At 40.1% G+C, this 25,229-nt stretch overlaps 2 protein-coding genes across 2 annotated transcripts in view; one reads left to right on the forward strand and one right to left on the reverse strand.

Annotated features, from left to right (window-relative positions):
- Positions 1–25,229, forward strand: part of LOC134801853 (protein madd-4) — a 490,229-nt gene that overhangs the window by 329,013 nt on the left and 135,987 nt on the right. The window lies entirely within an intron of this gene.
- Positions 12,458–20,407, reverse strand: LOC134798942 (cilia- and flagella-associated protein 298). Its single transcript, XM_063771378.1, has 5 exons — positions 20,098–20,407; positions 18,877–19,047; positions 18,168–18,411; positions 13,637–13,754; positions 12,458–13,030 (listed from the first exon to the last, which is right to left on the reverse strand). The coding sequence occupies exons 1-5, from the start codon at positions 20,302–20,304 to the stop codon at positions 12,892–12,894; spliced, it is 879 nt and encodes a 292-aa protein (XP_063627448.1). The 5' UTR covers positions 20,305–20,407; the 3' UTR covers positions 12,458–12,891.

Consider the following 25,229-nt stretch of genomic DNA (forward strand, 5'->3'; position numbering starts at 1 on the left):
GGCTGAGATTGGGTACTGTTTAAACTGGCCAGCAACTGGTACAAGGCATGTTGAGTGCTGGTGCAAGATTACTTGGTTACTGGCTTACAATATTGATACAGTATCTGAGAAATTATTACTATCTCGACATCGGTGAAAACTCTGCAGCACGTGACGCCAACGGCTGAGATTGGGCGTCGTTTAGATTAGAAAGCTACTGGTGCGTGCACTTGACTATTGGAACCAGTCTACTTGACTACAGGCTTGCAATCCGAGCTAATATTATAAATGCGTAAGTTACTATTAGATTTTAATATTAGAATATAGACATAAACTCAATGGAAGTCTGAATAGGTATGATAGGCCAAATAACCTTAGAGTACTGATAAATAAAAAACATTTCAATATACCAAGTAGTAACAACTATTATGGACAAAGAGTCTGGTCGAGTTACTTGCCACACATCCTAAATAGTCTTCTTAGACATATAATAGATAACTTACAAGATAAGCCTCATAAGCTGAAACTAATGTTAAAAAAGTACTACTTGAACTGATTAATTTAGTCAAAAGCTAATTTAAAATAAATACACATTATATAAATTAGATTAAAATATAGTAATAATAATGTCAATGATGTAACTATGAGAAAACCTCTCACTTAGCTAATAATCTATTATAATGTAGATTAGGTTAAGTTAGTCCATAAAAAAAATTGTAAATTTTATTTATAATAAACAGTTTAAAAAAAAAATACTCTGTCTGTTTGTCTGTATGTCTGTCTGTCTATTACTTTTTGACGAGGATAGACAATCCTGTTTTTATTAATCATTAACATCATCATTCTACGCAGACAATGTATTGAAATATCGTAAAACGCGGTCCGATATTCTGGTAATATTCGTTGCCGGTTTTTTACCCCATAGCTCAGTACTTAGTCCATCGCTTTCACCCAATAACCTAGTTCATTTTAGATTCCATCAACTCTCAATAGCCCTTACACCCTGGCGGGTGCTGCCTCTGCGTGTGTCCCATGACACAGGTAAGGGCAGCATCCGCTCGGTGTACCCCTTACATTTCATTAAAGTCTCAAAAGGGCCTCTACGTGTTGGCTTCGGCTCCGCGCACGCCTCCCAAAGGTCCGGAACACCATTGTTTCGTGATGGGAAAGACATACAATATAAATAAATAATATAGGACATTTTTTTTTACACATATTGACTAAGCCCCACAGTAAGCTGAGGAAGGCTTGTGTTGTGGGTACTCAGACAACGATATATATAATATTTAAATACATAGAAACCAACCATGACTCAGGAACAAACATCTGTATCATCATACAAATAAATACCCTTACCAAAATTCGAACCCGGGACCATCGGCTTCATAGGCAGGGTCACTACCCACTAGGCCAGGCCGGTCGTCTAGAAATAATCTGTAAACTTCGCAACCCAAGATAAATATTATAGTAAATTTGTATTCCGTGGTGCCGATGTGTTACTTAACCACGAACTAATACCGATGTAACTTTTATTGAAAATCCGCTTTATATAAGCTTAGCCAATATGCTAAATAGTTTAGGCAGCAGAAAAAAATATTTTGATTTCATGTACGGTCTCCTCAGCACACGAGTGATGGTTTAAGCTACAATATGACACGAAAAATCAATTAGGTGGGACCTACCTACCCTAACCCTCTTCTGTTATTTGAAGGCAGCACCAGTTATTTTAGGGGCACATCACAAAATTGCCGGAGAGTGCTTAGGCATGTTATGCGGCTAACCGCATGACACGTGTAAAGTTGGCAAACTACTGGAACGAGTAAGTGAACTTGACAAACTATGAGGCGGGGATTGGGGATTCAAGTTCTAAGTTTTGCAAAGTTATTAACACATTCAACACCAAGAACCCGACTGTCGGGTACACTGTTCGTAGCGACTACGCGCTACATACGACGAAACCGTGGCTACGCGCTACGAGCGTAACCCGTAGCACTTAGTGGTATTGAATGTGTTAATAATTGAAATAGGCGTTAGCTGTGACAGTAAAAGATGAAGGTTTATTTAACGTGCTACCTACGCTTCATTGTTTTGTTCTAATGTTAGTTTAGTTACAGGGCATTTCTATTTAAAGTTTTATCTCCAAGTTTCGTGTTAGAATTGGGAATTCTTATTTTATTTTTACTCAGAAACACGAGCTTTTTCCATTGTTACTGAGAAAAAAATCCTCCATTTTTTTGGTCCCGTTGAATACGGTTTTCAATGATACAATCTTCTATGACCGTAACAAAACGGACAAAAAAAATTGTATGAAATTAAGGAGATTTTTTTCTCGTATTAGGATCGAAAGAGCTCGTGATTCTGAGTGGAAATAATATGAATAATTCCAAAATTTGAAAATGCTCTATTAGGTACCATTTAGTAGCCTAAACTATAAACAGTCCGTAGAGATACAGTCATCTGCAATAATATGTTACTCTTCGAAGGCCGCAAAAATATCACATACTTCGTTCGTGCGAAATTCGTGCCAGTAGTTTAGTAACTTGCGCCAGCAGTCTCGCCTGTGTCAACTCTCCCCCGTTCCTTGGCACGTCCGTATCATCACGTACCCTCACTTACCGAGATATAATTATTCTCGGGCTGAATTTGCAGCATCCGGTCTGCATTCAATTTACCAATTTGTGAAATATGGGTGAGTAGGTTAACTTTATTTTGATACTTTGACTTTTTTTAGGGTTCCGTACCCAAAGGGTAATGGTACGGAACCCTTCGTGCGTGAGTCCGACTCGCACTTCCACCGGTTTTTTAATGATAGGTACAGTACAGCAGACAAACCAGCCGACGAATCGATTAAACTGTTCTGTACTGTATAAACAGGGTTAGTTATATCTATACAGGGTTTGTTATTGAATTTTTCTTTTGTGTTGCAATAAAGTGTATGTATGTTATATAGTTATCCATGCCGTAATCGGCAACGGCGACCCTAGCTAATTACGAGCGTGAGCTCTGATATGGCTGGCAAAGCCGAACTTACTTTTAAAAAGTCTGTCGCAGGTGGGGCAGTAAAGTTGACCAGAATTATTGTAAGTATAATTATAGGAGGGTTTCGGCCGGGATTTACGTATTTGACGTTTCGCATCAAGATCAGTGAGACGAGCGTCTTCAAAGTTCTTTACGCTCATCTTAAAGCGAGAACGCCATTCTGGCCGCTGAGAAGCAAGCTCCTCCCATTTGTCAGGTGGTATATTCATATTCATATTCATATTCGTTTATTAATAATAATTCATATTACATGTCATTTTACAATGTTACATCAAAGTAGGTATAGTACAAAATAAATTTAAATTAAAATAAAATTAAAATTAGTATTACAATAAATGAAATGTCAAATAAAGATATAGGTACCAACGGTAACATAGGTAATAACTTAATTCATAAAGTCTGCAAAACTGTAGAAAGTGTGCTCTACAAGCCATCGTTTAAGCCTAAATTTAAAGCTGGTCAGTGACGGCGCATCTGTGACGTGTGGTGGCAGACGGTTGTAAACGGCTGGTCCCATTACATGGGTGAGTTTTGCGGATTTTGCCAATCTACGCTTCACGCCCACGAGTTTTCGGGCGTTTCGCAGGTTTCGTCCATGAATATCGGATCCACTCGAGTACTCGTCAAGGTGACATCGCACGTATGTAGCTACTTGGAAAATCACAATGGAGGGCAGAGTGAGTATCCCAAGGTCCTTAAAGTGAGGTCTCGCAGAGTTACTCTGACTCACTTGCACAATCGCTCGGACGGCTCTCTTTTGCATGCGAAAGACACGCTCCCATTCGGCAGCGCGGCCCCACAGCTCTGCGCCGTATTGTAGGAGTGAGTGTACAGTGGCAAAGTAACAAGACCGCACCACCCTCCTGGGCACCACTCTCGCCAGACGTCGCAGGGCAAAGCAGGCACTTGCTAGCTTGTTACACACTTTGCCTATGTGCGATTCCCACTGCAGTCCTCTGTCGAGCCCAAAACCCAGGAAGGTGGTATTCTGCACTTGACCCACTTGGACACCATCCACAAACACTCCAAGGTTTCTTGGGCCTCTACCCCCGAGATAGAAGTGGAGAAAGTGGGTTTTATTAAGGTTTAGTACCAAGCCATTGCTTCTAAAGTACTGTGACACCTGATTTGCGACTTTATTCAGACATTGCTCGAGTTTGTCAATGTCAGGTGCACACACTACCACGGCTACGTCGTCGGCATACATATATACTTCTCCCTCTACTATGGCTTCTGGAAGATCATTGAGAAGCAATGAGAAAAGTATATTGGATACCGACGACCCCTGGGCAACGCCCATTGTTGTAGATATAGGCTCTGACCTCACTCTGCCTCCATCAGACACAACCACCTGTGACCGTCCGCGCAGCATATCACATACGAGTGCGTGGGCCTTGCCTCCAATGCCGTAATGACGTAGCTTAATAGCGAGTACGCCGTGGTCTGCTACATCGAAAGCCTTCGATAAGTCGCAGCACAACGCTGCGACTTGCTGGCCACACTCTCGAGCATCCAACACACGGCGCACCAACTCGCGCGTCATCGCACACGTCGAGCGGCCCGCGCGGTAGGCGTATTGACGTTCGGACAGGGCATCAGTGGCTGTTAAAAACTCCATTAAGCGAGAACTAAGACCGTTCTCGAATACTTTTGCCACCGCCGGTATAATGGAGACGGGCCTGTAGGCATCAATGTCTTCTCTTTTTCCCTTCCCCTTAAACAGAGGAGATATTTTACTCATTTTCAAGGGGGAGGGAAACACACCTTCAAAGATACATTGGTTAAACAGACCCGCTAGTACTGGTGACAGGGGAGCCGCGGCGATGAATAAAAGCTCCATAGAAATTCCGTACAGGTCTTTCGTGGTTTTATGAGGAATAACTTTAGTTATTATTCGATATACCTCTTCTGCAGAGAACAGCCGCAGGCGGAAGCAGCGGTCAGCGGGCGCTCGAGCAAGTTTTAGCGCAATTCGCACTTGTGACAAGTCTGCGTTCGGCGCACCGCAAGCCGCCGCCGCGCACGCGAACCGTTGGTTCATAGCGCTCGCTGCAGCCTGCTTGGAACCAAACCCTGCACCGCTCGAATTTACGACGATATCTGTGAAATCAGTCTGAGGGCGGCGTGATGATTGGCCCCGCTCCTTGTTAATAATTTGCCACATGGATTTTGAGGCATTTTGGCTCTTTGTAATGATATTAATATAGTGGTCATATTTACCCTGCCTTACTAACTCACTATATTTTTTGTGCGCAATCCAAGTAATGTTCTTTACACGTTCGTCATTAGGAAATATATTGCTAATTTTAATTATGTCAAAAAGTAATAATTTTGCATTAAAAATGTCATCAGATAGCCAGGTATTATGCTGTTTACGATTACATATTTTTTTAAGCGGGAAAAAAATTTCAAACTGATTATTGATTATATTAATAATAGACGTGGCCATCTGATCGGCCGTATGACCTCGACGACTCCACAGGTCATCCCAGTCGATGCTGTAAATGGCTTCAATAAAACCAGCTCGGTTCACATGAGTGACTGCGCGCGCCATCCGCGTCAGCGCAGGCGGTGCGCGAGCCCGGTATACCGCCTCGCAGCGCACCGCGAGATGATCGCTTATGTTAGTCGTCACAGGAGATGCATGCGTTACGCCAGCCTTGCAGTTAGTGTAAACGTGATCTAAACATGTGGATGAGTGACTAGTTATCCTTGTATTAAAATCTACTAAGGATTTAAAGTTATATACAACCAATAGATCTTTTAAATTTTTTTGTGTGATGTCACTACCAAGTAGATCAATATTCATGTCACCAACAATAATGCAGTCTTTTTCATATTCCACGACCTTGGCGAGCACACTTTCTAAGTGAGTCATGAAGTCATTAGCGCTTATCATGTTTGTTCTATAAACACAAACAACTAATAAATTAAAATCTAACAATTCTATTGCGGATATTTCGCAATAACGTTCGATAGACAAATTTTGTAATTCAGTCACTTCGATAGCTTTGACATTTTTCTTAACAAAAATACATGAACCACCGTGAATACATTGTTTTCGGCAGAAAAAGGATACTAAACAATAATCGTCAAAGTTTATACATGAAATGTTGTCTTCGGTGAGCCAGTGCTCCGTAATAGCTAATATGTCACAGGTCAATTCAGTCTTTAATAACACCTCTAACCGTTCAGTCTTGTTGTTAAGTGATTGAACATTTTGCTGGCAAATAACAATCTTACGGGTGGACGGTGCGTCATACTCATACGTCACATTGCGAGTACTGGCGGGCAGCGGGCGCACATCCTCATCGTGCGCCAGTGGTGGGTCGACTGCTAGCGCTAGCGCAGCTGGCGGCTCCCCGCCCCTGGCGGGGGCGCACGAGAAACCAGTCCGTGAACCTGATGCCCGGTGGCCACACAGTCGGCGTTGTTAGTCGTCCATACAGGCTCTCTGGCATACCGATAACAAATGCTGCGTGTCTGTTCGTTTTTATGTTGCGTTTTTCGACTACGTAGTCATTTGATTGTGCCACTTTGCATAGAAATTCACGAATTTGATCTTCAGTAGTTGTGGGTTTGAACAACCAAGCTTGAATATATTTTAGTCGTTCGACAGACTGAAGACCTGAAACGTTGATGCCGGTTCCAACTATTATTGACGGTCTAGGTTTGCGCTTCCTGTGTTTGTTAGCTCCAGCGACTATCCATTTCTCGTTCGCCTGTTCATGTTCAACAGTTGCATCATACTCATTTACCGCTTGCGGCGTTTCGACAAGCGGGTTTAACGGCTCAACATCCGCACTCACTGTATCCGTTGTACCCGTCGCGTCCGGGTCCGAAATCAAAGTCGTCATATTTGGCGAAGGCACCGTCGTTGATGATGACGCTAGGGCTTTCATCTGAGATTTAGTGTCTCCGACACTATTAGATGGCGTGTTCGTCAGAGATCGGGACGACTCGGGTGTCGAGCACAGTGGCAGCGCTGCGTCACTCAATTCACGCAGTTCATCAGTGTGTCGCTTACTTGAAGCGCTGGATTTATTTTTTAACGCCGCGACGGCGTTAAGTCGAGCTTGGCGCGCAGGGCGCTGCAGCGCTTTTGGAGCTTCTGCAGCAGGAATTGGAGAGTCGCGGGTAGTCTTCGATGTTACACCAGTGACTTCTATATTTGGCTGGTTAACCACTCTCATTTGCACTTGGATTATTTGATTTTGCTCAGTAATTTTCGTTTCTAAAGCACTCACTTTATTTACGAGATTAGTCACGGTTTTTTGCAGCTCACGAACCGCACTTTCCAATGTTTTTAACGACATTTTACCGACGTTTACAATTAAAATCAGTTAAGAGTATGAGTACGTGGGTTCCCCGACCAAGGTTACCCGACCGCAGGCAGTTAGGTGGCGCTTAAGCACATCCTTGTAACGTAGGTTCTGCCCACCCTGCTTCCGTTTACCAGCAGATAGCTGGGAGTAGAAAACGGCTTTCGGTAGTCTGCAATCACACATACGCCAAACATGCCCACACCATCTTAGCTGACCCTTCATCAAGAGTGCCTGTAACAGCAACAGTATGTATGTAGGTACTTACTTATACTGTATAAACGGTTAACTCCGAGTTAGTTGGCTAACCTTGGTACGCACAAGTGGCCCTTACAGATGGAATAAGAATAAATGATATTTAAAAAGTCTTGAAAATTTATAATTTAATAAAGTAAATATATAACCTCTGTATTTTATTTTGGGCTAGTACAAATATACATTTCCGTTTCGCGCGAATGTTAATTAAATACACTACCATGCTCATACAAAATACCGAACATTATCCTTAAGCCAAAAATACCTTTTCCAAAAACAAAACACGATCCTATCCATCTCGATTAGACTGAATTACCGGGGAACACCGAAAGTACATAAATCCATCGTTAATCTAATACATATGACGGTTATTGATGTCATATTGACGATGTATAGGACCTTGAGAGTGATGGAAGATTTTATACAGCTAATATTAATCCAAAGTAAAATATAATAAGCAAAATATGGAAATATAAGGCACTTGTCCCACCAAGAGCGAGTAAGCGATTAACTATCTGCGATTTTCTCGCCCAAGAAACGAACAAAAGATTAGGATCCTGTGTTAGTAAAAGAGACACATATATTAATAGTTCATCGCTGGCTGTTCACACTGCCGGCGAGAACACTCGCTCTACTAGTTTGTCGCCGCGATAAGATAATACTAGCTCAGCGGTACTCACTCGGCGATGCTCGCTTCATAGTTAGAACTCAAGCTGCGAGACCAATCAGTCTACGTGTTCGGCTACGCTGCACCGCCCGAGCGAGTGACGCGAGTGATAGCCCGTCGCACTCGAACACTCGCCTATAGCCGAGCGACAAAACTATTGGAGCTAACACTCGCTTCTCGCCGCTCGCCCACTCGTTTCTAGTTTATCGTTCTACTCGCTTATCGCTCATCGTCGGCGGTGGGACAAGTGCCTAAAAGGACAAATACGTACGTGAAGATTAATTAAATATCGGCTTAAGTGTTATCGGTATCGATAGAAAGCAAATTTTTAATCATAATAACAAATGGGACTCATCCTTGAAGTATTACACTTTTAATAAAGAGGGTTAGTTCTTTCATTATTATTTAATATCTGGGAGACCGAGGTTTGCTCGGAAACCATATAAAAACTCAAAAATACGCGTTTTTCCAGAGATAACACCTAGCTAGATCGATTTATCGCCCCCGATGGGGGTTCCATATAGCAAATTTCATCGAAATCGTTAGAGCCGTTTCCGAGATCCCCGACATATATATATAAATAATAAATGAATAAACAAGAATTACTCGTTTAAAGGTATTAGATTACTAGCGATTAGCCCCGGCTTCGCACCAAAACCTTAACAAATGATACATCTAAACCTTTCTCAAGGATCACTCCATTAATTAGGTGCAAAATGCATGAAAATCTTTTTAGTTTTTGAGTTTATCGCGAACATACAGACAGACAGACGCGGCGATGGACTTTGTTTTATAAAGTGTAGTGATTATTTATGGATTCATGGACAATATTATAATTGTTTCTGTTAATTATTTATAACATTATTATTTCATCGCGATACGGTTTGAACGAAATTTAAAACACAAACGAAATACAACATCAGGACGCTCAAAAGCCACCTGGTGGAGAAACCTGGAGAAACAGTCGCTAAAAATACCAGCAACTTACTATGACAGAGCCAAATGGCGGAAGCATATTTAGAGGGCCGACCCCGAATGAAATGGGAAGAGGCACGGAGAAAGAAGAAACGAAATATAACATTATTAGGTAAATATCGATTTTTTCATAACGTCATAAAGATCTGCTTGCAAGTTCGCGCGCCGTCTAAATGAGCCCTAATACAAAAAGACTGGGATATTCCTAGTATCATCGACATGCCATTCAAAGCAGTATTAAACCCAATCCGGGATGAAGCCTCTCGTAATCAGCCCAGTTTCGCTAATGAGCTTCATAATCATAATTACTACCACCTGTGATCTAGGTACCTACGTTATAGGACTTATAGGTGCATTATAAATCCTCTTCGTATAAATAAGGTCACCTGCAATAATTTGTTACTCTTTGAAGGCCGCAAAAATATGTGACACGCTCTTTTAGCTCTACAAATAAGATCGTGTCAGATATTTTTGCGGCCTTCGTTGTGTAATATAGTATTGCCGGTGACTGTACCTACCATGACTACCACGAGTCACTGACAGTGTCAAAACTGACATATACGCCAACGTCTACGTAATTTACTTTCTACACATATGTCGGTACTAATATACGAGCACGAGCAAATACATAGAAAGTAAGTTAAGTACGTTCTCGATAGCGTTAATGTCAGAGGGGCTACCGCGAAAACCGAAATTCGCAAATTGCGGGGATCTTACTCTTTTACTCCAATGAAGGCGTAATTAGAGTGACAGAGAAAAATGCCCGCAATTGACGATTTTCGGTATTGGCGGTAGCCCTACAGTGCTAAACTAAACGCAAATATTTGTTTTTCAGTTAAATATACCTACTACTTTTAATGATATAAGTATCTGCTAAGTAATGAGACTCTAAACGTATATTTCTTACGCCAAAACACACAAAAGCAAATACCGAAGAAACACGCTCCCCCTTCGTATAAATGACGCTAATGATGGATCACCGGTCGGGTTAGAAAATGACGCGAAAGGAATCATAAGAATGACGCATGGCTTTAACACCGCGATAAAAGATCATACACATTGTCGTGGCGAACGACTGACTTTTTTGCGCACCAGATAATAATCAGTAAGAATCATAGGCTAAGGGCCAGTTGCACCAACCACAGTTAACAGACTGATCAAAATCACTCAACTCGTCAAGAAACTTTCCATACAATAAAAATTTGCGAACACTTTAACGAGACGGTTTGGTGCAACCGACCCTAAAACTACGCGATACGCGTACGTGCAAAGATGATTGAAGTGTAAAAAAGGAAAGTCATAACGTAGATTTAAAAATATAGCGCAGCACCCCTATAATTATCATTCGATAGCGTGACGGACGTACGCGTTTGCGTTGAGTCTCATTTTGTATGGGATGCGACGTTTTGGAAACTCAAAATACCATACTAAATGAGACTTGACGTAAATGCGTACGTCACGTCACGCTATAGAATGAAATTTAGACTAGGGGTACAGACTGCAGAAATCTTCACAGCTAGACGAGATTGCGGAGTACAGTTTTGTCCCTCACGGGCGTATGCCAGAGTTAAACTTGCTTTGAGAATGAGAAAACGAAAGAATGACGTAAGTATTATTCATATAATTCTTAATGACAGTGTCTCGTATAAAAGCTAAGTCAAGCTAAAGCATAATATACATTGTAGCAGTGAACTTCAGACTTTATGAGCTGAGTCAGACTAATCTAGTACGTGACGCTGACGATGTCTTTCGTACGTGTTAATATACAGTGTTTCAAAATAATGTAGCTTTCTACAGAACAAAGAAATGGAGGATTTTGTTACCTTCGAGCTTGAATAGAATTTGTTGCATATTTACATTTCTTTCGTCTTAACCAGTGTATGATTAGGATCATTTCGTCAGATGACAAGCAAAAATCACTAATTACTAAACATTTAAACAAAAATCTACCTTCTTTTCGTACTAATATGGTTCACTATGGCTATGAACTTGTGGTGGTAATTAGTGAGTTTTGCTTGTCACCTGACGATTTATGCATTTTCTTAGAGAACTATTTCTTCTGCTTTAAACATGGCGCGTAGCCAACGTGCCAATCGTTAACGCTCCGTAGCGTATCGTAGTCATCTCTCTCTATCACTCTTCCCCACTAGTGCGACAGTGACAGTTGCGTTTCGTTCGCTACGGACCGTTAACGAGCACGTTTTACCCACGATTTTTTTAACCACGACACCTCAGATGACAGGTTATTTTCTTGTCTGATGTTCATCATTCTCTTCGTCCGTATGTCCCACTCCACGTCATTGATCATGTAGGCCCACCAGTAATTTGCAGAGCTTTATGATACGTACGCCCACTAATATCCATGTACAAACTATCGTCTATCATACGTACCTATCATTACCAGACCTGTCGGTTGTTGCTATTTAAATTTCTTAAAGTCGAGTTCGTGATTTATATAAGGAGGGTGCAGGAAAACCAGGGTTAGCACAGGACAACAGGACTTATTAATAGTAAAAGAAGCGAAAAGTGCAAACAAAATTCATATCTCAAATTCTGCTACAGCGGCAAATTTGGTTGTTCAAAGTTAGACGTTCGAAAATTCAGTTTATAATATAACAAAAAACACTGCAGTAATAGCCCCTATTTGTGAACTTCGGTGTTCGCGGTACGCCCCTATGATCCAGCTTCCCGTCTCCTCAAACCTGACAAAATGTTATAAATATCTAATGCTTCAAACGCATCAATTAGCATCAGTCACGTGGCGTCCGTCGGAATGATCAATGGTCCAACGTGACGGCGGCGGCCATTTTATTTCAATCCGTGCTCGGTGCCTGCAAATTTATAGCTGGGCTTTTGGAATGTTTTAAGCGACAGATGGCATTTGTTTAGAGTCTGGTAAATGCAATTTGTTGAAAATTTGTCAGTCATTTCCAAATCGTTTCAACTGCTTACCGAAAATCGTTGTAAATGGCCATCCAAAAGTTTACACTTCCTTTTGCATAGCAAACTCCCGCTGTGGAACATGTACGTATAGGTATATTTGAAATTTAAATAATTGGTAGAAATTTACTTTTGTATAATTCCAAAAATTCTAAAATGATTTATGCCATCTGAAGTGATATTGTCACCACACACTGTGGTGAAATATCTGTAGTTGTACCATATCTAGTATTAGTATTAATTAATTAATGACATACTTATGTAAGATAGAAACACATTTTTTTTACCTTAATTGAATTAATATTATTTCAGTAAGTGAGAACATACAGTCCAGGTTACATCGAAAATCGTGAAATACTGAGTAGGTATTACAATGAAACTATTAAATTCAAATTAAATAATACAATGCTAATTAAAGTACTTATAACAAAAACTACTTTCAGAGTTAATAAACATTCACATAATTGCGTTGACAAGGAATACAGTCCTGTGTGCCCTAAAAATGCATTTCCAGAAGAAAGTGTACCATTTCCTTTCTTTCGTGCGTATCAACTTTTACTTTGTTTCTACTCAGAATCACGAGAACTATTGATCAAAACAAAACAAAAGTGTTCCCAGTTTTTCATACAAATTTTGGGTGTCAGTTTTGTGACAGTCCGTTACGACGGTACACTTTTTCCTGAAAACCCCCAGCTACATCTTAAAATCAAATTCCTACTTCCTAACAACAGGCTTCCAAGAGATATCATTCATGCCATGGAACGCCCTCTTCAGGCCCTGGCCGTCAGCCCACTTGGAGTCCATGTAGTGGTCATCATCGTCTTGTTCCAACTTCTTCCATTCTTCCTGTTTTCTGTGGATAGATAGATAATAATATTTATAGAAGTGTATACGGGATTACAAGTAATTTGCACTTCCTTAAAGTCTCTCTAATGAGTCTAAATTCCATGCGATTGTAATTTCCGTTGAAGAGTTATTTAGGCTACCTTTTCCAACTAGAATTATTATTAGATCAGTTTTGTTCAGATCAAAATTTACCAAATTTCAGCTAAATCTACAATCAGACGCAGGAAAGTGACAATTCATAACACGTAGTTAAATAAGTGTTCCGTGAACAAAGTTTTGTACGGAACACTAAAAATGGCCAGTTAGTGAGTGTTGCTGTTATTGTTATTAACATCTTCCACATTTAATTGACCATTCGAAAGCCTTATTGCAAAGAATAGGATCGAAGGTCATTTGTTGCTGTTAGTATATGTACCTGTATGCATGTATCTAACCCGGACGCGTGTTCAGATGAAGATCACAGTTTCGTCATTGATTTTGTCGTTCTTAACGCAAATACATATCATATGGTCCACTGTCATTTTGGCAGCTATTATACCATCGTTCACATCTAATTGACCATTCATGAGTCTTCTTGCTACAATATAAGGTTCAATTTCAGTGATGCTCTTACCTGTAGGCATGCAGCATCAGCTGTTTGCGTTCATCTTCGGAGAGCACTGGCTCTCGCCCGGGCGCGTGTTCAGATGAAGAGCACAGCTTGACGGTCACTTTGGTTTTGTCGTTCTTGCCTGCAAACCGGAGAAAATTTACAGATTCATAACCATAACCTGGGGGTCGGCCTAATGATTTTTTCTGCTCCTTACACACATATAAAAGGTTAATGCACATATATAATATCTATATCTGTGGGTTAATGTGTGGAAACGGTGACAAGAATTTCCGTCGCGCAATGTCACCCCAACACATTTTTACTTTTCTATTGGCGTTTTTCAATATACGTTTTTCTAGAATTATTCAGTAGGATCCTCGAGAAATCAATTAATTCATCAGACGCTCAAAGTAAACATATTTGTCCATTAAAATCACAAGACCATGTTGGATGTAACGTAAAGGGACCTAACTACTGGATACAAATAACATAATTACATTCGCTCAATGTAATTGTAATTTACCTAGGTCTAGGTGAGATGATCTTAGTAAATGTCGTTAGTGTGTAATGCATTTTTGCTCATGTATTTCCCTAGGGCTCATTTAGACGGTGCGAGAACCCGCATGCGAGTTTCATTACATCGCGGTATATATAACCTCAATAGTCCATAACAAAAATTGTATGCGCGTTCGCGCGCCGTCTTTTGACGTTTTTTTATGTGCATTTGATGGAAATAAAAGTAATTGTATTAGATATGAGCGCCGATAGGCATTTAGCCGGCGGCGGCGCGCCGGTCAAAATCGGTCGGCGGCGGCGGCGAATCGGCGGCGTGGCCTTGAAACACCTTTTATTAATGAAAAAAGAATTCAAACCAAAATATTACCGAAAAAACATGTTTTTGCTGTAAGAAAGTTATAAAATAAGTTTATTTTTCAATTTCAAGCAAATTGTATTGAATAAAGGTACGAAAAAAGTTTTATATAGTCTAAACGGCATTGCGCGGCATCAGATGCGGTCTTAATCTTGGCGAGGCCCTGGCCAGAAGATCTTTGCGAGGCCCTTGTCTTTTGTGCTTAGTAAAAAGTAGCGGATTGACTGTATCAGGGATACGTCTGGTCGACAGTCCAAAGAGCCGAAGTGAGGAAAATCAAGCTCCGTCATTAACCAATATCGACCCAACAAACCGATTTATGTCAAAAAGTGAGGCCCAAGGCCGAGCTCAACCTAACCCCGAACACCTGATTTCGACGCCTTCCCATGCGAGGCCAGAGGCTGAGCTGCAAGTAAGCATACAGCTTAGAATCGAACGCCAAGTGAGCCCGGAGCGCCGATTACGACGCGCTTCTGTGCGAGGCCGAAGGCCAAGCTGCAAGAGAGCAGAGCTTAGAATTGAACTTGGTCCAGTGTAAGCAAGTCCGAAGGCCGTTAAAGACCGATGCCATGTGTTAAAGACCAGGAGCTTTCTGCAGGTGCATTCGTGCGAGGCCAAAGGCCGTGCTGAAGTGGAACTAAGATCGGAGAAGAATGCATTTTAAATGCGAGGCCGAAAGTTAGGCTCCAAACAGGGCCGAAAACTTGGAGGTTCAGGTAGCGTCTTACTTCTATGCAAGCGATGCGAGGCCAAAGATTGAGCTGCGAGAGAGCAAAGCTTGAAATTTGAACAATGGCCAAGCTTAAATGAGACCCGATTCCGTTTTCGACGACTTCCGTGCGAAGCCAACGGCCGGGCCTTTGAGCGTGAAAACGCTTAATATCTGAAATTAACCCCTTTTTACACCTTTAAAGACATTCAAACCATGGTTGCAGTAGTTGCAATGATTAAATTCGCGGTGAAGACGGATGAGCTAGCCAGCTGGCAAAATAAGTCATTTCGTTGCCCTGACACTAGTAGCGCGGTTACCAAACAGAAAAGTTTGAATTTACCATCAATATTTTTGAATTATATGGATCTAAAATACCTTTTGAATGTCTATAAGCTATTCAGACTGGCGCCGTTAAAGATCTAAACTAGATAAAATATATATTATCTGATTCTGAAAGTAGTAGTATCTAACAAGGTCACGCCGATGCCACGCCGATAGCGCAGCGTCGGCGGCGGCGGCGCGAAAATTTTGTCGGCGGCGGCGGCGCGCCGGCGCGGCGCTCATATCTAAATTGTATAAGACATTCCGTTATAAAAACTTAAATTATAATGCTTTCAGGTAGATTGTAAGTAAAACTTGTCTATTTTTTCTCATTTAGTACGGCAATTTTATAGGTGTAATGATAATCGTAACTATTTAAAAACATTACGCCATTAATAGCAAACAGACAAAAAGTACGAATATTTAGGAGGATTTCAAAGCTATAAAATACTCACAATTTGACGCCAAAACACGAAAATACTCTAAACGCCGGCCATTTTTTATTCTATCACAATTAATCAATTACTCAGATCGCCCGGAAATTTCTCATTCATTCTGGTTTTAGAGAATTTGCGCAAAACAGGAAAAAATGTATTTTACAGTCCAACGGCTATTAATCGGGCTTTGCGAGTATGTTTCTAAATAAGCTGATTTGTCGTTGATGAGACAGGAACAAAAGGCTGATGGTGATTTAACTACATATGTCCTTTTTATGACTAGTTAAATTATAGAGTGGGTATACCAGTAAAAATTAATGAATAATTTTTCAAAATGAAACCCTAATCGTTGTCGACCATTTAAAAGTCTGGTAGCAAAAATGTCTACAGAATTTTTCAATATACATATGCTCCGGTCTGGATAATACCGTATTTTCGGAAAAATAAAGCTACAGATAAATTGATATAGATTGTGACTATCTTTAGTTATGTAGCTGCTAACTCAATGATGCATTTTCCGTCCCCAGGGCAGGAAGTTGAATTTCAAAACTAGTTTACGTACATTGACCCAATAGAAACGCGACAGGGTTGGGGGAATTATTTCACACCTGTGGTGCTTGTGGACCCTCATTGCATAACGATTGTCTATTAATACGTATAGAAAAACCTGTCTCTGTAGTTGTTCTATCCGGGTGTTATTCATCAGTCTCATTTTCGCCGATCCTAGAAAATGTTTGGATGTTTTCTGCGAACCTGATTACTTATAAAATTTTTTGATGCTATTTAACGCTACGTCTTTTGGTATTTTATTAAGAACCTCATCAAACAAACAGTTGTCAATTCTACGATCAATGTGCGTCGCCATTCAGTAAATTACCATTAATTAGTTTCTCGCCACATGCCCACAAGCGAGCCTCCGGGATCTGGATCCTAACCGGATCCGGAACCTCATTGGCAGCTTGCGTACCTCTTAGGTCTTCCATACATTCTCCAGTACTATACAGACTGAGTTGTGGGAAGGAAGACCACTAGGAAATGTGAATATATTTAATACCTAAAAGGTCGCTCAGCAGATTCCCACTCATCAGTTTCTTCCGGATCTATCTTAAACCGAAAGACCTTATTGGCCGACTAACTGGCGCTAAGATCATCTGCATTCTCCGATTCCATATTGATGGCAGCAGACCAGCAGGTTCTACATTCTTACCTAAATGATCGCGCTCAACAGATTTCCACTGATCCTTCCCCGATGCACTCACACCATTACTGGATCACGAAACTCATAGGCAGCTTACTTCCCACTCCGGAAGCATACCAGCAAAACATGTACTAAATTCTTACCCAAATGGTCACTCAACAGATTCCCGCTGATCAACTTCTTCCCGCACGCCCATAAGCAAGCTTTCACAGGATCCAGGACCTCATAGGCGCCTTGCGTGCCGGTCAGATCTTCGACATTCTCCAACTTCATGCAAAAGGCAGAGAAAACAAGCAGAATATGATTTACATTCTTACCCAAATGGTCACTCAACAGATTCCCGCTGATCAACTTCTTCCCGCACGCCCATAAGCAAGCTTTCACAGGATCCAGGACCTCATAGGCGCCTTGCGTGCCGGTCAGATTTTCGACATTCTACAACTTCATGCAAAAGGCAGAGAAAACCAGCAGAAAATGATTTACATTCTTACCCAAATGGTCACTCAACAGATTCCCGCTGATCAACTTCTTCCCGCACGCCCATAAGCAAGCTTCCACAGGATCCAGGACCTCATAGGCGCCTTGCGTGCCGGTCAGATCTTCGACATTCTCCAACTTCATGCAAAAGGCAGAGAAAACCAGCAGAAAATGATTTACATTCTTACCCAAATGGTCACTCAACAGATTCCCGCTGATCAACTTCTTCCCGCACGCCCATAAGCAAGCTTTCACAGGATCCAGGACCTCATAGGCGCCTTGCGTGCCGGTCAGATCTTCTACATTCTCCAACTTCATGCAAAAGGCAGAGAAAACCAGCAGAAAATGATTTACATTCTTACCCAAATGGTCACTCAACAGATTCCCGCTGATCAACTTCTTCCCGCACGCCCATAAGCAAGCTTTCACAGGATCCAGGACCTCATAGGCGCCTTGCGTGCCGGTCAGATCTTCGACATTCTCCAACTTCATGCAAAAGGAAGAGAAAACCAGCAGAAAATGATTTACTTCCTTACCTAAATGATCGCTCAACAGATTCCCGCTGATCAACTTCTTCCCGCACGCCCATAAGCAAGCTTTCACAGGATCCAAGACCTCATTGGCAGCCTGCGTTCCAGCTAGATCTTCAACGTTTTCCAGCTCCATGCGAACTGGATCGTGAGGTGGAAGACCAGCGGGGAACACGATCTTCGTGGCTCCGAGGAGCTCGTCTAGGGCGCGGGTCACGTCTTTCTGGGTTAAAGGTTTACGGTGGTCCACCTGGAAGATATTTTTAAATAAGTTTGTAAATTTGCGCCTTGAAGTTTTCTTCGCATGCTCACAAATGCAATCTGACTCGCATTTGTAAAATATGCCTTGCGTTAAATTGACTCAGCCAAATTCTCAAACTGTCTAGCCGCGTAGTTGGTTTTTAGTATTAGGAGCGCGTTTATTATGTTCAAACATTGAGTTATTATTCCTATAGAGAAGCCATACTTAACAATGAAATTGTCGCAATCGCAACCTGTACCAAGCGACCAAAACCTCGCTGGCGATATGGCGCTTACGCGTTTAGGTCGCGAGACTCACGCTCCGCTTCTATGGTTTGTTGTCAAAACAACAACAACTCATGGCGCAAAATACTGGTTCTTTGTGCCGGTTCTATATATACATTAGTAATAATAGTTCAATGTGTTCAAATCGGTGCAAAGTTAACTTAGTAATCTTAGTATGAACTGTACGCACCAATTTCTTATGGACAAACTCCTTAGCTGCCTCTGCCGCTTTCTTCAACACGTCCTGAAGATTCGGCGGTGGGGCAAGGCCGCAGCGCCTACCCATATCATCTTTACATTCCACATAACCCATGGGCGCACAGCGCGTTGCCCAGGGGTCTTCTAGTTTTAGCTCCTTTATCTGAAACAAATAGGTTTAAACATAGATTTGTTTTTACTGAGGATATATCAGCAACCAAGAGGTATTGAAGGTTTGAAGGTTGTGTTAGTCAAAGGTCTCTTTTAAAAGAAGATAGCCTGGAGTAGCTCTAAAACTAACCCTTTGTATGCCTTTGTCAAAAATTTGCTGTAAATATATCCTTGAAACTGTAAATTACAGTCTAACTAGGACTTATAAAACTGAATTATGTAATGATTAAGAAAACTGTTAAGAATTTAGTTTCATAATTCAATTACGTGCTGAAGTATGAAAATAAATCTAGGAAAATAAAGTGCCTTTTAATAATCTTAGAAGCGCCTGGCGCCGTGCTTATAGCAATCTTATTAATAGCTACTTTGCTTCTGTGAAAGTGAGGAGCTAAAGAAAATAAGCTCTTAGTTTCCTTGGACTTAATCGAAAATATCAATACCAAGATTGGCATAAAGGGCATTTATTTTAAGTACTTATTCATTATTCAGGGGAAATTAAATAGAGTACCTACCATAGTTTTATAAGTAATTTTCAGTCAAATAATTAGGAATTTATTCAAGTAGGCCTATTAGCAACAAGCACTATTTAATTATTATTTCTGTTATGGCATTATAAAAATGTACCTAATACAAATATTTTTCATAGGGACTTATAGCCACGTTTAACTTGGATAACGTACTTAAGTCTTGTTGAAAAATAATTCGACCGAATGCTTACATTCAGAACCTATAGGACTTAAGTGACACTACAGGTAAGTAGGTATATAATTGTTGAACCCCAGCAATAAGATGCCATCTTTTGCCGTAATTCACACGAGGACGAATCAGAGGGCCTACCGCGAAACATTTTCGACGTTTTGCCTCCCTGTCACGTCAAACGTGGTTCGCGGTAGGCCTGCAGCACTGCATGATGAAGTTGCGCGTGTCTCGGTAAAATATTCTAGCCGTACTAAACGAACTAACACAACAGTAAAATACCTTTGACTCTAGCCACGCAAAATTAAATCTTGTACCCATATCAATAGCTCTAGTTTTTCTTTACCTGCTCCTCTGTCAACCCCTGCATCTCAAGCGGCAGGAACGTCCCATGTTTCCCAAGCTCCTCCATCTCGTAACAGATCCTGGTGATCTTCAATCTGCCGTTGTAGATAGCCGTCACGTCTTTGACGACATCATCCACGGAACAGTTCACGTTGGTTTCGTACAGGAACTGGTTTTCATCGCCTCTCTTTACTAGGAGAATCACCATTTTTGGCAATAATTTTAACTACAGGTAAAACGCGATCTTTGGTTTAAATGTAGGAAAAAACTTGAGATAAGACTTTTTTAAATAATAAAACCGTGCAATCGCGTTTGACAGTAAAGCGAAATGTAAATTGAGTTATTGATTCAACGGTAACGATGGTAAGCGTTGCTATGGCGATGTTTTGGCAGAAAATGAAACGACGAAATAGAATAATTAGGTAACCGTTCAGTTTTAAGGTGATTTGGATTTTATTGAAAGTGTATTATGATTGGTTTTAGTTTTAAGAAGATGATATTTTTTTATGATTATAGATTACATTTCGACATACATGGCATATGGCAGAGGGCCCGATTCGGATTTTGAAAGATACGATACCGATATGTTTAAGATGTAACCTGTCAAATTTAACATTTGCGCGATTCTGGAGATACTCTTGAACGATTTCCACAGGATATTACTTAGAGATCCAATTCACATGTAGTTTAGTTTGTATTTTTTGTCTCAATAAAGTCCCTTTTATTCAAAAAAAATTATCATCTAATAGATATCTTACTCTATCTGACGTAAAAGTGACATTGGTTGCCCGAATTGCGCTGCAAAAGAGAACTATACTGGGTCAAGCAAATCTTGTCAGTAGCAAACGGCGGCAAATTTGAAAAATGGCGGGTTAGCAACACTGTGTCCGAATAATTCGAAAATCGCGTGTCATCTTTGTTTTATCTGTGGAATGTGGATCGCGAATGACAGCCATCATCTTTGTTTACATTCTGAATCGATTCTATTTCAAGAGATATTTCTGCTGTGTCACCATTAAATACCAATATATTTAATAAGATTGTGCTTAATCAAAGTTAAGATTCCTACAATGCCTACAGTGCCAACTGAGAAATCTAATAAAATATTAAAATCCAGTAGGACATCTACCTGCTGAAGCAATGATTTTATTCATACATTCTTGTTTAACGGCATAGTCCACTTCTAATTTTATTTTGAGATCTTCAAATTAGTTAATCATTTTTATCAACATCACACACCGCTTTTAAATTGTCCGTCCATACCTATTAATAACAATCATTGGCAAGGCGTACGAGGACACAGAAAGACTACTAGAAATAGTCACATAGAAGTTAAGAAATTTATATGTGTGTTGTACAAACTAATTGCTAAGTATGTCACCATTTAACGTTCTAAAGAGTAGAATATAGTCATAGTCATATAGTTTATTGTTATTATAAATAAATAACCATCTTGTTTGGTAAGCACTTCCCCACTTATACACTGACCTACAAAACGTGCATACCTAAGATACAAGTAAATGTTTACTTAGTTTAGGTATTGTTCAAATTTCCATTAGAGTTTAGAAAATACATATTTGTATCGGTATTAATATTGTTAAATTGATCTGTACCTATCTTAACCTGAATCCATGAATTACTAGTATTTAAGTATAAATTGTATAATTACCATTGTATAAATCAAATTAGCATAAGTTTTAATGAATAAATATTATCTTATCTTATCTTATCTTAATTTCAAACATTTTCAATAGAGAATCCGCAATAGAGAATTTGAATTGCCGGGCGCGCTCAGCGGAAAAAAATTTTTTTTGGTTCGATGTACATTGTACATTGCTGCTTTTCTTAGCGCAATACTACTCTTTGAGTGTTGCCCTACTTTAGTTTGCTTTACATTGCTACTGACAAGATTTGCACTATAGTTGATATCTAAACTATAACGTATCTAGAATGGATCTAGTACGTGTCGTCTCTTGTGAATATCTTGAAGTTCGAATACGGCACAGAATGAAGTCATTTGATAGAAAAATGACATAATTCGTTTCATTTATCTAACGGCTAACCAAACTAATATATTTTGTTACTATTATGGTTAAAAATGTGTTTCAAAGGTAACCCAAACGTTATAAATGAATATCGTATCAACAAAAAACTAGAATCACCATTATATTCTAAGCAAAAGTTACAGTACGTTTCAAAAGTACTTATTAATGAAATCTATTCTAGAATCTAGCTCAAAGCAGATTGCTTTGGTTTACAAGCCTTAGGGGCCTCCATAGAAACATCTATTGTAAGAGAGTTCACTCTTATCGGCACCGGAGTCCAAAGTTATATCGATAATTCACCAGTACGTCTACCACCAGTTTTTACATTGACATAACGCTCACGTCTACGTAATTTACTTTCTGTACATCTCGCATGCACTAATATGCGAGTGCGAGCGAGATGCATAGAAAGTAAGTTACGTAAACGTGAGAGTATATGTCAATGTCAAAACTGATGGTAGACGTACAGTAGATAACAATGTGCTAACCCGTACTAAACTAATAACAAAAAACCGGGCAAGTGCGAGTCGGACTCGCGCACGAAGGGTTCCGTACCATAATGCAAAAAAAGGTCACCCATCCAAGTACTGACCCCGCCCAACGTTGCTTAACTTCGGTCAAAAATCACGTTTGTTGTATGGGAGCCCCACTTAAATCTTTATTTTATTCTGTTTTTAGTATTTGTTGTTATAGCGGCAACAGAAATACATCATCTGTCAAAATTTCAACTGTCTAGCTATCACGGTTCGTGAGATACAGCCTGGTGACAGACGGACGGACGGACGGACGGACGGACGGACGGACGGACGGACGGACGGACGGACGGACGGACGGACAGCGGAGTCTTAGTAATAGGGTCCCGTTTTACCCTTTGGGTACGGAACCCTAAAAACTATTTTTTGTAGCGCGGTCTTTGTATCATATGTAGCTGGTATTTCTTTATCCACTTTCAGGTTACATAAAATCTATGTATTTAACTATTTACATGTAAACATAAATTACTATGCATGCTAACAGAGACCTGTAACTAATAAAGACAGATAGGTAACATAAATACTAACAGACATCACATAAGCAAGGTTTGACTCCATACCTATATGCCATTTAGCAACATTATTGAGTTCACCGGAAAGAATCAAGCGTGAATTCTTGAGATACATACCTAAAACTTTTAATTATTTTCCAAATACCCGTTCTATGAAAACAATGGGATTAGCAACTGTCAAAGACCAAATTCGCTCAGCCCTTGATCTAAGGCTCCACGGTGCCCTACATTGGTCGACAGACAGAAAGAGGTGGTGGCAAATTGTCAAAGAGAAACTGTTCCCTAGAAGTGGCCACGACCTTCAGTGATGAGGAAACCGATGCAAGGAGGAGGAGGTTTCATCTGTCTCTTGTTTTGTCCAATGAGATTTGGCTTAATCCAGTCGTCCAGCCCTTAATTTATTTTTAATAATACAATTATTTGCCACTATTCGTAGGAATAACAGCCTACCTATGCTGGCACCATCTGTACCGGCCAACCCCATTGCTGATTAACAGTCAATAAAATTAACTCATCTCTGCCACCATGGACCTTTAGTTAATGTAGCGCAAGAGCCACTGGGCAGGAAAATGCGCGGTCCCGGGTTCAGTGCCGGCCTTTCAAACTTTTGTTAATCTCGCGGCAATCCAACGTTGCCTGCCGTGTATTCTCGTCGCTAGCGCAGGTGACGGGAAATCACCGGCAGTCAAAAATTTTACTAATCTTATTTTAATATAAAAAACAAGTGACTATAAAAAATATTGACACCTACCCACTTTTATTGCAGGATAACATATTTACAAGCCAATGGATCAGAAATATATTTTGACGCCACTAAGACATACAATAAGGTCGTGTAGTTACAATACATACTGACAGACAGTGCACAGCCAAAACAGTTTATGAATAGTTTTTAAACATTAGAGACCGTTTAAGATAGATTTTTTTTTAATTCAATACGGGTTGATTAAGTTTAAGATTTTTTTAACATACAAACTATCTACATAGTTTTTTTTTAACAAATTCGCGTGAGGAAGCTTGTACGTACTAGTATTATGTACCTAATCATACAGTTAACTCGATCCTACGAGAGATCACCTCGTGCTATTCAAGATAGCAGCTATCGGAATCACACTGCCGGTCCGAGATTGAAATAAGATACTTGAATAGCTGAAGAGGTCGGTACGCATGAAAAGTCGTAGTTTTTTTCATTTACTACTTCATTGTAAGTTTCTACATTCCGTATTTTTCATTTTTGGTCTCAATGACCCTGGCGTAATACAAATAAAAAGATGTTTAAAAATGTTTATAAATGGTAGTATTTTATGAAACAGGTGTATTATGAAATTTCTAAGATGGGCAATTTATTTCATAATTGTGTAAACTACACTGCAATTCATTCGAATATTTCTTTCAGTAATTTTGTTTTCATTTTCTTTTTATTTCAAAATTAGAGTCCATGTAATCTACCTTTGTACCGACTTTGTCGTGGCAAAGTGTGAAAGGGCCATTGTAAACGTCATACTTTATATGTTCCCATACCAATATACCTATGAGAAGTTTCCGAATATTTTCTTTGTGGAAATTTCGTAGTTTTAGAAACTTTCCGACGGCACACGTCCAGTGGCCCGCTTCTATACGGATTTACTTCGGTCCCCTTTTCTACACAAAAAGACGTCTAAATCTCGTTCTTTGATGAGATATGAAATACTGCCGTATTTGAACTTCAAGATATTCACAAGAGACGACACGTACTAGATCCATTCTAGATACGTTATAGTTTAGATATCAACTAGTTCTCTTTTGCAGCGCAATTCGGGCAACCAATGTCACTTTTACGTTAGATAGAGTAAGAATTGGGCTAGGGTGTTTCATTTTTCCGAATTTTCGATTTTCATCTGACTTTGCTCGAATTCTTGTTCTAACTGATAAAATAATATTATACGTTAAAAAAAAATTAAAATCGGTAAACATTTAGAGGTTGCACAACTTCAACAAAGATTTTTCAAATAACCAACGACTCTACATCAGAGGGTAGAAAATGGTTTAAGCGGCTACCATCAA

The sequence above is a fragment of the Cydia splendana genome, chromosome 2, assembly GCF_910591565.1.
Source record: "Cydia splendana chromosome 2, ilCydSple1.2, whole genome shotgun sequence".
Classification (NCBI taxonomy): Eukaryota; Metazoa; Arthropoda; class Insecta; order Lepidoptera; family Tortricidae; genus Cydia; species Cydia splendana.

Bases quoted from the DNA above. Each gene is read 5' to 3' on its own strand.
- LOC134798942 (XM_063771378.1), bottom strand. From the start codon at position 20,304: ATGGTGATTCTCCTAGTAAAGAGAGGCGATGAAAACCAGTTCCTGTAC. The intron at 13,755-18,167 runs GTAAGGAAGTAA...TCCGGTTTGCAG, and splicing joins TCTGTTGAGCGATCATTTAG to GCAAGAACGACAAAACCAAA. The intron at 13,031-13,636 runs GTAAGAGCATCA...ATCTATCCACAG, and splicing joins CTGATGCTGCATGCCTACAG to AAAACAGGAAGAATGGAAGA.